This window comes from Scyliorhinus canicula, chromosome 9, assembly GCF_902713615.1.
Source record: "Scyliorhinus canicula chromosome 9, sScyCan1.1, whole genome shotgun sequence".
Taxonomy (NCBI): Eukaryota; Metazoa; Chordata; class Chondrichthyes; order Carcharhiniformes; family Scyliorhinidae; genus Scyliorhinus; species Scyliorhinus canicula.
Window position 1 is genome coordinate 195,849,424 of NC_052154.1, and position 14,608 is coordinate 195,864,031.

The 14,608-nt window shown below is 43.2% G+C and overlaps 1 protein-coding gene across 1 annotated transcript in view; it reads left to right on the forward strand.

Moving 5' to 3' along the window:
• LOC119971991 (liprin-alpha-1-like) overlaps positions 1 to 14,608 on the forward strand; it is a 193,340-nt gene that overhangs the window by 84,157 nt on the left and 94,575 nt on the right. Inside the window, exons 2-3 of the mRNA XM_038808415.1 lie at positions 9,770 to 9,871; positions 11,447 to 11,611. Coding sequence (XP_038664343.1) covers positions 9,770 to 9,871; positions 11,447 to 11,611 — 267 coding nt within the window. The remainder of the gene's footprint in view (positions 1 to 9,769; positions 9,872 to 11,446; positions 11,612 to 14,608) is intronic.

Consider the following 14,608-nt stretch of genomic DNA (forward strand, 5'->3'; position numbering starts at 1 on the left):
AGACCACCCCTGGAGCTTTTTGTGTCTCATTTTTAAGGGAGGGCATATTTGCCTTGGAGGCAGGTCCTCGAAGATTGGTTCCGGGGAAGGCTTGGTTGTCCTATTGTTCGAGTCTGGATAAATTGGGCCTATATTCCCTGGAGTTTAGAAGAATAATAGGCAATCTCATTCGAGCGTACAGGATTCTGAAGGGGTTTGACAACATAGATGCAGAGGATGTTTCCCTTGGTTGGGTAACACACAGGGACACAGCCTTAGGATATGAGGTTGTTCATTTAGGACTGAAATGAGGATTTTCCTATTTAATGTGGGTGGCACAGTCGGTAGCATTGCAGCCTCTCAGCGCCAAGTACCCGGGAGGGTGACTGGAGTTTGCACTTTCTTCCCTTTTCTGCGTGGGTTTCCTCCAGGTGCTCTGGTTTCCTCCCACAGTCCAAAAATGTAGATGTTAGGTGAATTAGCCATGCTAAATTTCCCCTTGGTATCTAAAAATGTGCAGGTTAACTGGGGTTACAGGGATATACATTGATCTGGGAATTTTTAAGAGGATGTCTCCTGTGTTTATTTGTCATTTGTGACACATTCGCCTCTTGGTTATTACATTGTTGCTATTAGCAATTATTTTGCTATCTAACAGTTGTGCACATTGTAGCCAAGTACCTTGAAATAGAAATGCACCTTTTAAATTCTCCTTTCCATTATTTTATTGATGATTTTTACTTTTCTCGAATGGTTATATTGCAGCATTGTTCTGGCAACAATATTTCTGCTCGTTTGTAGGTGAGACTTTCTTTTCACTTTGATTCTGATTTTTAAAAAAATAGCTTTCAGCTTTTGACCGACAAAACATTATTTCTGCTAATGGGGAGATATGATCATTCAGGTGTGATCATTCAGTGGGGTGAGTGGCACTGCTGTAAAGGCTAGCATTTATTGCCCACCCATAATTGCTCTTCTGAAGGTGGTGTGAGCTGCCATCTTGAACCATGGCATTCCATGTGATGAAGATAAACCCTGTTTGAAGGGAGTTTGAGGTTTTTAATCCAGCGACGAGGAACAGTGATATTATTCCAAGTCTGGATTCTGTGTGGCTTTTGAGGGTGGTGTTCCCATCTGCTTGCTCTCCTTGTCCTTCCAGATGGTAGAGGTGTGGGTTTGCTGTCTAAAGAGCCTTGGCGAGTTACTGCGATGCATCCTGTAGATAGTGTGCTGCACTTAGACGTGGCTAGATGGAGGGAGTGAATGTTCAAGGTGGTGGACAGGGTACCGTTGAAGTGGGGTACTTTGTGTTGAGCTGCTTGAGGAGGGGGTAGGCTAATTTCCCACCGCTGCTTGACTCCCATTTCCTTTCATGGTCATATAAATTAGCAGCTGTTGTGGGATCTTTGGATTTGAAACTTAGCTTTTATTTTGAATATACTCCTTGAAGTAATGTTGTAATTTATATGCTAAATTTCATATTGGCAAAATCCTGACTAATCCAATGGAAACAAATCTAGAGAAATGTAACAATTATACAGTAGCATTCATTTACACTTGAAAATGTCAAATCTCTTAACCGCTGACGGTTGAAATGGATCAGATTAATGCGTGAATAGCAGATAACTTTTTAATGCTGGAACTGTAATTTGAACTTTAATCTGACATAAACATGCATTTAGTTGGCTTACGGGTTAAATCTCTGTCGGTTTATAATTCAGGAGCTGTACATAACCTGTAGTTTGGTGGTTTTAATACAAAAATAGAAGTACCCAGAGTGTCATTTTGCCTTGTAACTTTGTATTGCTTTAGGTAACAAAGACAGATTTGCTTAGTGAAAGGCGTACTTCATAGCCGAAACGATAACTGTTCCAGCTGTATGGTGAACTGTAATGAAATGCCTGAATCAGTTTGCTGATGTTATATAACTGTTGGCTAGTTTCATATACCGATGAATCAGAATAGCAATTTCAGCTTTTAATTAAAAATTTCTCCAAGATTTGAGTATTGGATGGCTTCATCATTTTCAAAACTAATCTGGACTTGCTCAAAATTCTCATTTTCTTTTAATCAACCTCAAGTCTGCATTAGCAACCGCTTAGGATTTTCCAGTCTAATTTCAAAATGCACTTCTAATTTCTTGCACTATGCAAAGTAGAATGAATTTGTTACAGCAATGGCTTCAAGCCCACTATTTAGAAACAAAATGGGATGCAATATTTGTAACTAAGACATGACTAGGTCTTTCACTGTCAGGCTCCCTGTGTTGCTCTCATGATATCCAGAATGAACTGCACAATTCTATGTTGTAGTGTGATCGCTCCAATTAAACGCTTGCAAATAACCTTCCTTTGTCTAGGCTGAGCCTCCTACTGGTAGGAAAACCAACCTACGTTCCTTCCAATTTCCTGTCCATCGAGATTTTCTTCACCTTTTGTCTGCTGTCCTTCACTGGGATGTTGTTTATATGGATGGGTTGTGATTCACCCATATTCTGAGGCATGAATATTTTATTTGTGCTGTATTAAATATTCAACATGGAAATTGATCTATGGTATCATTACATATGAAATAAATTTCTTCCCGTTAGAAGATTACAATAATGCATAAAATTCTTCAGGAATATGTTTTGTATTAAAAGTAGCAAGGAATAAGCCTGTATACAATCTGTATTCTTAAAATCTGAATAATGTGTAGCATGTTCAGTCTTTGGGATAATAGTTTTCATATTGCCATACATGCTCTTGTGTCCATATCACATTATGCTATGATGTGGAGGTGCCGGCATTGGACTGGGATGGGCACAGTAAGAAGTCTTACAACACCAGGTTGAAGTCCAACAGGTTTGTTTCAAATCTCTAGCTTTTGGGGAACTGCGCTCTGAAAGCTAGTGATTCGAAACAAACCTGTTGGGCTTTAGCCTGACATTAAACTATATGATGGAGCTGTGTGATCTTCCAGTGAGCTGCAATCTCTTATTTACTTCCTCTGGTTTCCATTGCCAAATTGGAGGGATTCCAGCTCTGGGCAGTATTAAGTTGTGACTTGAAATCGATGACCACTTTTATGCTTTGCAACAGTGGGTTTCTGATAAGATGTCACTTCCCTCTGAAAATTGCTGCCAACTACAAGAGGGAAATTCCAGCTGTGGCTATTTCCTCCTCGACTGAAAGGCAATTGAGGTCATTTCAGGAAACCACAGTCACTGACATCAGTAGTTCTATTTAGCCCACTTCTACAACTCAAGCTGACTTACACTTGCAGAAACTCATCCAGTGCTCCTTTTGCAAATGCACATTTACTACATGAATTGGCAGATGTTACGGAGGTTGGTGACTTAATGCAAAAAGAGGTTTTGCGGCAGTTTTCTAAAAGACAAACTTGCATGAATATAGTACCTTTTCCTTCCACAGAAAGGCCTAAAACACTTCACAACCTAAGAATTACTTCTGAGGCTTTGTAAGAACACAAGGTAGCCAATTTGCACACAAAACGATCCCACAACTTGCAGGATTGAATGACCTGGGAATATGTTTTGTTGGTGTTGCATGAGGGGCAGACGCTGGTCAGGATACCAAGAGCCTCTCTGCTTTTCAATCCATGCCATTATTCTTGTATTCCCCATAACAACCTAATTACATCTGGTTCTACCTCAACACCTCTCTAAATCCCTCCGCTGTCTGATTTGTTATCCTGCTTGCCAATCTACAGTACTACTGGATAAGCAGCAGTATCCTCCAACTTAAGTATTGCGACACTATTTTTAAAATGATGCTGAAACTACTTTTTAGGGCCCCTCATCACAAATTTATTTCTCTAGCTATCAATTCCATCTCTCTGGCAACTCTCTGAGGCTGAGCCGGACTCTTTGTAACCTCTGCTATGTTTAACCTCATCATGAGCTTCTGGCTACATCTCCACTCCATCAGCAAGACCATCTACTTTCACCTCTGCGTCGTTACCTGACTTCTTCCGTGTCTCAGCTCATTTGCTGAAATCCCAATCCATTTCTTTTTTTTATAAATTTTTTTATTGGGTTTTTGAACAAAGTATATTTATAATTATGTACACAGAATTTTAAAAAAATATATCTATAAACTGGTAGGCTATTGTGCACTCGCTCAACAACAGCAACTCTGTACAGTTAGCAATATTATTTTTAACACAAAAGTAGGCACCTGTTTGTGCGGGGACTTGCGTCAGTTTGAGCCTTGTGCGCGTTGAGGTGGAGTTGACCCTATGCAGTGCTTCGCGCCAGAGTCCCCACCCTATTTCAATCCCCAGGTCTTCCATTTCTTTCCTCTTGCGTCCAGTACGGTGTCGGCCCTTTCTGCATGTCGCTACAGTTCCCTTTATCTAGGATGCTTGCGTCCAGTAACTCTTCCAGTAATGTCTGTCGTGGCGGTTGTGGGTACGTCCTTGTCTCCTTTCATAGGAAGTTTTCCCAATCCATTCTATTTCTTTGTTCCAGTTTCCAATTCCATTGATTTCCTGGCTAACCTTCCAGTTTTCACCCTACATAAGCTTGAGCGTCTCTAAGACTGCGTCCTATCCCACACCACGGCCCATTCACCCTAGCTGAGGTATGTAAATCATCGACAGCCACAGGAGAGGTGCCTGAAGATTGGAGGGTATAGGAAGGGCTGTAGAGATAACCCGGGAACTACCGACCGGTGAGTCTGACTTCTGTAGTGGGTAAATTGTTAGAAGCTATTCTGATGGACAGGATCTACAGGCATTTAGACAGGCAAGGGCTAATTAGGGAAAGTCAGCGTGGCTTTGTAAGGAGAAAGTGATGTCTCACCAATTTGATTGAGTTTTTTGAAGGGATAACCAAGAAGGTAGATGAGGGCTCTGCGGTCGACGTTGTCTACATGGACTTTAGCAAAGCCTTTGACAAGGTTCCACATGGTAGGTTGTTGCAAAAGGTTAAATCTCACGGAATCCAGGGCGAGGTAGCCAATTGGACACAAAATTGGCTTGGCGACCGAAGCATATGGTGGTTGTGGAGGGTTGTTTTTCAAACTGGAAGCCTGTGACCAGTGGTGTGCCTCAGGGATCGGTGCTGGGTCCACTGTTATTTGTGATGTATACAAATGATTTGGATGAGAATGTAGGAGACACGGTTTGCAGATGACACCAAGATTGGTGGCATAGTGGTAGTGAAGAAGGTTATATGAGATTGCAACAGGATCTTGACAAATTGGGCCAATGGGCCGATGAATGGCAGATGGAGTTTAATTTGGATAAATGTGAGGTGATGCATTTTGGTAGATCAAATCAGGGCATGGCCTATTCAGTTAATGGTAGGGAGTTTGGGACAGTTACAGAACAAAGAGATCTGGGGTACTAGTTCATTGCTCCTTGAAGATGGAGTCACAGGTGGACAGGGGGTGAAGAAGGCATTCAGCATGCTAGGTTTTATTGGTCAGAATATTGAATACAGGAGTTGAGACGTCTTGTTGAAGTTGTACAAGACATTGTTTTTTTTAAAAAAATAATTTTAATTCAAATTTTCACTCGTTCTGCCAGGTGATCTAGGAATGGTTGCCATCTCCTGAAAAACCCCTGCACTGATCCCCTTAGGGCAAATTTCACCCTCTCCAATTTAATAAACCCCGCCATATCGTTGACCCAGGCCTCCACGCTTGGGGGCCTCCCATCCTTCCACTGAAGAAGAATCCTCCGCCGGGCTACTAGGGACGCAAAGGCCAGAATGCCGGCCTCTTTCGCCTCCTGCACTCCCGGCTCCTCTGCAACCCCAAATATTGCGAGTCCCCAGCCTGGATTGACCCTGGATCCTACCACCCTCGATACCGTCCTTGCTACACCCTTCCAAAATTCCCCCAGCGCTGGGCATGCCCAAAACATATGGACATGGTTTGCTGGGCTCCCTGAGCACCTAATACACCTGTCCTCGCTCCCAAAAAACCGGCTCATCCTTGTCCCGGTCATATGAGCCCTATGCAGCACCTTAAACTGTATGAGGCTAAGCGTCGCACAAGAGGAGGAGGAGTTCACCCTTTCTAGGGCATCCGCCCATGTCCACTCCTCAATCTCCTCACCTAGCTCCTCCTCCCATTTACTTTTCAGCTCCTCCACCGAGGTCTCGTTTACCTCCTGCATCACCTGGTACGTTTTCGAGATCCTCCCCTCTCCAACCCACACCCCGAGAGCACCCTGTCCTGGACCCCACGCGGCGGCAACAGAGGGAACCCCGCCACCTGCCGCCTGACAAACGCCCTTACCTGCATGTACCTAAAGGTGTTCCCAGGGGGAGCCCAAACTTCCCTTCCAGCTCACCCAGGCTCGCGAACTTCCCGTCTATGAACAGGTCCCCCAGCCTCCTGATACCTGCCCTGTGCTAACTCAGGAACACGCCATCAATTCTCCCCCGGAACAAACCGGTTGTTCCCCCATATCGGGGACCCCATCGAGGCACCCACCTCCCCCCTGTGCCGCCTCCATTGCCCCCAAATTTTAAGGGTAGCCGCCACCACCGGGCTCGTGGTATACCTCGTTTGAGGGAGCGGCAACAGCGCCAGGCTCGTACCCACACAGGAAGCCATCTCCATCCTCTTCCATGCTGCCCCTTCCCCGTCCATTACCCACTTACGCACCATCGCTGCGTTGGCAGCCCAATAATATGTACAAGACATTGAATAGCGTTCCGTTCTGGTCACCCTATTATAAGAAGGATATTGTTAAACTAGAAAGAGTGCAGAAGAGATTTACGAGGATGCTACCACAACTTGATGGTCTGTGTTGTAAGGAGAGACTGGATGGGTTGGGACTTTTATCCCTGGAGCGTAGGAGGCTTACGGTAACCTTATCGAGGTTTATCAAATAATGAGGAGCATCGATAAGGTCGATAGTCGACATCTTTTCCCAAAGATAGAAAAGTCTCGAACCAGAGGGCATAGGTTTACGGTGAGAGGGGAGAGATACAAAAGACCAGAGGGGAAATTTCTTCATACAGAGGATGGTGAGCATCTGGAACGGGCTGCCAGAGGCAGTGATAGAGGCGGGTATAATTTTGTCATTTAAAAAGCATTCAGACAGTTACATGGGCAGGGTGGGTATAGAGGGATATGGGCCAAATGCAGGCAAGTGGGACTAGCTTAGTGATAGAAACAGCATGGGCCAATGGGCCTGTTTCCATGCTGGAAATATCTATGGCTCGCTGACCTGCATTGTCCCTCAGTCCTGTACTGCCTCATTTTTTAAAAGTTCTTCTCCTTGTCTGCAAATCTTTCTTGAGCCTCGCCTTCGTCACCTCTTTCCCCCCCCCCCCCCCCCCCCCCCCCCACATTTAAAATAAAACGTCAATGTATATAGTGCCTTTCACAATCACAGCGTCCCAAAGCACTTCTCAGTATTGTGATTGGGATAATGTAGGAAACATGTCGGCCAGCTTGCACCCAGCAAACTCCCACACACCGCTGATGTGTTTTCATCCTGGGGAGTTGATGTGTTGGAGATGATATTGTTGGGTGGAGCTAAGACATTCAGACATTTTGAGAGAGCTTTTGGAGTTGTGTTTTTGATCTTTAGACCACAAGTAAAGTATTTGCTCTCACTGTAGGATAGTTAAAAAAGATTAGTTTTTAAAGCAGTGTAGACTTGTCTGAGGGCAAGATAGAAGCTGAAATAAACCAGTTGAAACAGCTTTTTGAAGACATCCAGCCAGAGTCTGCAGGGATTTTAACAGGAGCCAAATCTGTTCTGGAAAGTCTGTGCCATTGGGATGTAGGGTGGATTGAGAGCTGTATGTATGCTTTCCTGTTTAATTGGGAATAGAGATTGTAATTGAGGGTATTGTAGTCACTGTGTTGAGTAGTATTGTTGAAGGAGTAATTGTAAGCTATTTTCTGGTGCAATGTTAAACAGTTTAGCATAGTGTTAACATTTTATTTTAAAATACCAAATTCCTATTTCTTCATGCAATCACTCCTTCTGCACAGTCTTATAAAATAAAATAAAATATTGGGGTTTCAGTCTAGTATTCTAGCCACTGTTGGGGTCTGTTGTGAGATCGTAATAAGCCATTTGAACCACAGTTGACGCACCTCCTATCTCTTACCTTCTAGCCCTTCAGCTCTGGAATTCAATCTCTTAACCACGCCGTGTCTCCATCTCCTTTCCTCCGATAAGACGCTCCTTAAAATCTCACTCCTTGTCCAAGCTTTTAGGCTTCTGTCCTAATATCTGTGGTTTGGTGTCACATTTTGTTTAAATTTCCTGTGAAGCATAAAAGTGCTATAAATGCAGGCTGTTTGTGTTTAATGCCTCATCCATAATTCAGCACAGCTGACAGCTAACTATGTTTTCAGGGCTGCACTGAAGGGTTAATCCAGAATACGTGCTCATGTACCAGGGAACATTCATAGAATTTACAGTGCAGATGGAGGCCATTCGGCCCATCGGGTTTGCACCAGCCCTTGGAAAGAGCACCCCACTCAAGCAAACTCCACCTCCACCCCATCCCCTTAACCCAGTAACCCCAATTAACCTGTTTGGACACTAAGGGCACTAACCCACACATCTTTGGATTGTGGGAGGAAACCGGAGCACCCGGAGGAAAACCACGCACACACGGGGAGAATGTGCAGACTCCACACAGACAGTGACCCAAGTTGGGAACCGAACCTGGGACCCCGGAGCTGTAAAGAAACTGTGCTAACTACTGCTACCGGGAGGGACAATTTTAGTTTGGATCCTGAAAATATAAAAACATCATGTAACACTGTGCTCAACTCCTAGTTCTGCAGTTCACGCAGAGCAGGAAAAAGCCAATGGTGCATTTTTGTCTTGCTATCCAGCAAGATGTGTAGTATTATCAATTGAATGAAATGGGTCAGCTTCTACGACATTGGGCTCTCGCCGTTCCAAATTTCTTCCACACAAGACGAAGCTTCTGACTGAATTCTCTGCTACGTGTTATTTGATGCTCAAACATTTTCCATTCGTAGTTTGGAAGTTTAGCTGTACTTCCCAAAATGACAAAGTGCCTAAAATGCATCGCTCTTGAAAATGCAGTTTGAGATCAATTGTAGAAAAGGGAATTTGGAATTAGTGTGTTAAAAGCATTTATTTGCTAATATGCATAATTTAAGAGCCATTGCGTTTTACTTTTTTTTATGGTGGTGAGGGAAACTGATCTCCGATGGAGCAGTAGTAGGGAGTGTTATTTTCTGTGGTGTCTCTGGACGTGAGGTACTGGCGTCTGGTTGGTATTTGGCGCCTTACTGGGAAGTTTATATTGTCCATGTCAGGAGAGCTAATGTTTGGTTTGGCGGTGATAGCAGGTTGATGTTTTCTATTTCGACTCCTCACTGAAGGGTGGTCGCTTGGGATGATGTGAAGTGCTGCTGACAGGCCTGGAATTAATCGCAAGCAAGATGTTAAACACTTACAGGTCAGGAGGATAGAACATTCAGTGAAAGAGAAACAAAATGGACCTGTCTTAAACTGATTAACTTTTGAGCTGAGCCATTGATCTTTACCATTTCCAATAGCTTATTGCTTACAGTTGACTCCATTATATATTTGATGTGCTGTTCCATTTGCGAGGGCTAGTCACCAGTCTCTTAAGTGACAAGCTGACCAAATGTATCCTTATATTTCTGGTGAATAGTGTAAATTCCAATGGGGGCAATGTGAACAAGTATCAGGAGGTAAAATGCTCCTAGTTTATCAAATGCGCAACAGAAAGGAAGCTAGATTTTACTGTTTTAAGAGTGCTATTTAAAACGTCTAAATTTAAGCCAGCCCCTTGTTTCTTTTCCAGGAGTTTGCAGCACTTACAAAAGAATTAAACGTATGCAGAGAACATTTACTGGAACGAGAAGAAGAAATTTCTGAACTGAAAGCGGAAAGAAACAACACACGGGTAACTAAATTAGGAGTGCTCAAACATATCATTAGTTTGTTTAATTTGCATTGATTTGCAATTCGATCAGAAGATGCTGATGGAGCTGCCATTTGTAGGTCCTACAGGTACAGGAGCATTCTCGGCACTTTTTTTTATTCATTTAGAGGATGTGGGCATCACTGGCTGGGCCAGTATTAGTTGCCCATCCCTAACTACCCTCCATTTCGGAGGACTTTTGAGAGTCAACCACGGTGCTGTGGGTCTGGAGTCACATGTAGGCAGGACCAGGTAAGGACTGCAGATTTCCTTCCCGAAAGGACATCAGCGAATGGGATTGGTTTTAACGACAATCGACAATAGTTTCATGGTCATCGTTAAACTTTAATTCCAGATTTGTAGTTGAATCTGGGACCCAAATCGTGCCCTGGGACTCTGGTTTACTAGTCCCGTGGCAATACCACTGATATTGCCTTACCTTTTAAAAGAAGTAATTATTTTGTTCTGACTTGTCAAAAGAGGGTAGGTTCCTTCTTTTTACATTCCCAGACTAAAAATTAAATATTATTAGTTGGATAGCCATGTTTTCTACCAATTTACCCCCTTTCCTGACCAGTAAGCAGTCTCTAATTCTGCAAGCAAGGGTTAAATGGTGTTACAGGGTGTTTGTGTTTGGTTTTACGAACTGACAGTGGTGTTCCCGCTTGGGAGGAGGTCAAATCAAACTTGTTGCAAGTTTAAAAATACTTAGATTTATAGAGCTGTATCACGATGACTTTTCAAACCTCAAACGGCACAAATATTTATTGGCTGAGGATTCTCATAGCTGTTTTCAAGTTTGTTGACTAATTAAAATAGTTATGCAATTCTAAGCGTGTCATGTAGAGTGATTGATGAGTAATTTAACTGCACGACTTTCAGAGTTTCTTTCTGACTGCTAATGACCATTGTCTGATAACCAGAACTTAAGTCGTTAAATGAGATTGGTGCGATATTGAGACACACCGATCAGAAAACATCTGTCTCTGTTTTGTGCTGATTGAACTGATCTGAGCAGATGCTTCAGTGGGGTCTATATTTGACCGCTGCATAGTGGAGCAGAGGTTGATGTAGGTAGGTGACCCTGGGGGCTGGAGGGGAGCTGATGACCTCCCTGATCCAATGAGTCCTGCAATTCGTATATTGTTGAATTTTTCCCTCTATTCACATCATGGTGATGCCTAATAGCCATTTGTGCAAGGTGTCAAAAGACGTTTTGGATCTGCAGAACTGCTTTTCAGGGCTGGAGGGAAAATTGTCACAAGAGTATGCTGCTGCTGTTATCAGTTCTTTCTCCTAATTGCTGTCACTCGATTAGTCAGTGGTGAAGAACCTTGTGTGCATGTGCATGAAATCGACCATGCAAATTCATTTTCTTTTAATTCTTGCTAAGAGGAGCCTGCAAAATTTGATAATTGTAATTATAATAGGGTGAATGATGCATTGAGACAAAATGGGTTCTGTAATTTCAGTTTCTACTGAGCTCGTGCTGCGAGTAGCATATTTTGAAAATGTTAAAATATTGTATCAATTCAATTTTTGTTGTTTGTTTTGTAGCTGCTTTTAGAACACCTCGAATGTCTCGTTTCCAGACATGAACGGTCACTCAGAATGACGGTAGTAAAGAGGCAAGCTCAATCACCAGCAGGAGTATCTAGTGAAGTAGAAGTTCTGAAAGCACTCAAATCGTTATTTGAACATCACAAAGCTTTAGATGAAAAGGTATTGTATTTCTGCGCTTGAAATTGTAAATTTCACCTCGTGGATATTAGTTTTCCCGATATCTCAGGTTATGACAAATAAAGAAGGCTCTCAGGCAGTCATCTTTGCTACAATTAACCTGAAAGTGGAAATGATTCCAGAGACTCTTAAGTCTTCAGTCCAGCATTTTGGTGCATGGGCTGTTGGGATGCAATTCTCTAAATTGCTAGTCAGAGTAGAAATGGCAGGATATATAGGATGAATAGGACTGTACTCGTTGGAATTTAGAAGGATGTTGGGGGATCTTATAGAAACATATAAAATTATGAAGGGAATAGATAGGATAGATGCGGGCAGGTTGTTTCCACTGGCGGGTGACAGCAGAACTAGGGGGCATAGCCTCAAAATAAGGAGAAGTAGATTTAGGACGGAGTTTAGGAGGAACTTCTTCACCCAAAGGGTTGTGAATCTATGGAATTCCTTGCCCAGTGAAGCAGTTGAGGCTCCTTCATTAAATGTTTTTAAGATATAGATATTTTTTTGAAGAATAAAGGGATTAAGGGTTATGATGTTCGGGCGGGAAAGTGGAGCTGAGTCCACAAAAGATCAGCTATGATCTCATTGAATGGCGGAGCAGGCTCGAGGGGCCAGATGGCCTACTCCTGCTCCTTGTTCTTATGTTCTTTAAATCCACTAGAGTGTGGGGGGGGGGGGGGGGGGTGTGTGAGGGGAAGAGGAGGACAAGTTAGCTTCAAGCACCTGTACATCTTGTCAATCAGCCAAAAACACAATGAATCTTCAGTCAGATGCTATGGGGTGTGAGGGGGAAGAGAGAAAAACTAGAATTTCTGCTCCCCACTGTTTTACTGTCTGGGACAGATTCCTGGTGTTGACCCCTATCTCCTCCAACCATCATCCGTGCTTTTGTTACTTTCAAACTCTCCTATCCCAGTGCATCACTAACTGGTCCCCCAGCTTGCACTATCCATAAATTTAAGGTCACTCTGCTGCCCATATCCTAACTCTTTCACCAGATCATATTCACACATTACCCCTTACTTTTAATCCTAGTCCATCAGAGATTTTAAAGAAATTTCATCCTCATACTCTGATCCATCTGTGGCCTTGCCCAATATCTCTGTAACCTCCCCCAGTCCTGCAACTCTTTATGGATTTTGTGTTCTTCCAATTCTGTCCTCTTGTACATCTCCTGTTTTGTGCATCTCCTGCTTTCGCTTACTACTGCTGGCTTGTGCCTTTTGGCAGTCCCAAGTCCAAAACTCAGGACTTCTCTCTCTAATCTCTTCAACATCCTCACTTTCTGCTCCTTTAAGACTTGGCATAAAACCAAACCCTTTGACCAGCTTTTGGTAAGGTAGATGACTTTTCAATCTTGCATCAAATATTCAATCAAGCTTTTATTCTTTAGTTTTGCCATTGAGAACAGAAATTGTTTTATACTGGTTGAACTGCATGCGCCTGAGGTTTGGCTTCTGATAAGTGCGATTGATCATCGTTAACAATTCTGTGGTCCTGAAAGTGATGCCAATTTGGTTACTTTTTGAAAAAAAAAAGACAAATTTGTCCATTGTTCCTGATCCGCCAGTTTAAATCCTTTCATGGCCTAGTCTCTCCCAAGTGTAACTTCTAATCCTATAAACTGCCTGCACCTCGCCCATCCTCCTCTATCCCCAGACACGCTTCACCTGAAATTGACCTCTTGTTCCAGTTTTGGCATTCCTTTTGTAAGTATTTCCATTTCTCCACATTCTCGCCTTTGACGCCCTCCTTAATTCCTATCTCTAAGGCCAAGCTGTCTTTTAAAAAATTATTTCTCGGTATGTGGGTGGGGCTGGCTCGGCCAATATTTGTTGCCCTCCTTTGTTTCCCTTTAGAAGATGATGGTGAGCTGGTTTTTTAAACCGCTGCAGTCTGTCACCCACAGTGCTGTTAGGGAGGGATGTTACCCCATCGAATATTTCCTTTTTTCAGTCAGCAGCTGACTGATTATGCTGTCATAATAATCAATGTTTCTTTTCTTATTGGTACAAAGTATCTCTGCAAATGAAATATCTCTGCAAATGCAATCCAAACAATTACCATTCCATAAGTCTACTCTTGACCACCAGCAAATTGATGAAAGATGTCATCAACAACTCTGTCACGCAACACCTACACAGTAAAACATCTGCTTGCTGATGCAAGTTTGGTTTCTGCCAGGGCTACTTAACCCCTGACTTCATTATAGTATTGATTCAAACACGGATTAAAGCCTCCACTGCAGAGATGGGAGTGACTGTCCTTGACATCAAGGCAATACATCAAGCCCTGGCAGAACAGTGGTTAACACTGCTTCACAACTCCAGGGTCCCAGGTTCGATTCTCGGCTTGTGTCACAGTCTGTGCGGAGTCTGCAAGTTCTCCCCGTGTCTGCGTGAGTTTCCTCCGGGTGCTCCGGTTTCCTCCCACAAGTCCCGAAAGACGTGCTGTTAGGTGAATTGAACATTCTGAATTCTGCCTCTGTGTAGCCGAAAAGGCGACGGAATGTGGCGACTAGCTAATTTTCACAGTAACTTCATTGCAATGTTAATGTAAGCCTACTTGTGACACTAATAAAGATTATTATTATTATTTGACTGAATGTGGCATCATGGAGCCCTAGCAAATTTTACGTCAGTGAAATTGGGGAAACTTGTCACTGGCTGGAGTCATAACCTAGCACAAAGGAAGATAGTTGTGGTTGTTGGATACCACTGCACGGATATCATTGCAGGAGTTCCTTGGGGCAGATTCCTAGCCCAGTCAACTCCACCTGCTTCATCAAAGACCTTCCCTCCATCATGAAGTGAGAAGTGGGTATGAACGCTGATATTCAATATCATTCACAACTCCACAGATACTGAAGCATTTCATGTCAACATGTAGCAAGACCCGGACAGCATTCAGACTTGGGCTGACTGGTGGCGTGAATGAAACTTGCCTCTTAAGTGCGAGGCAATGACTATCTCCACCAAGAGA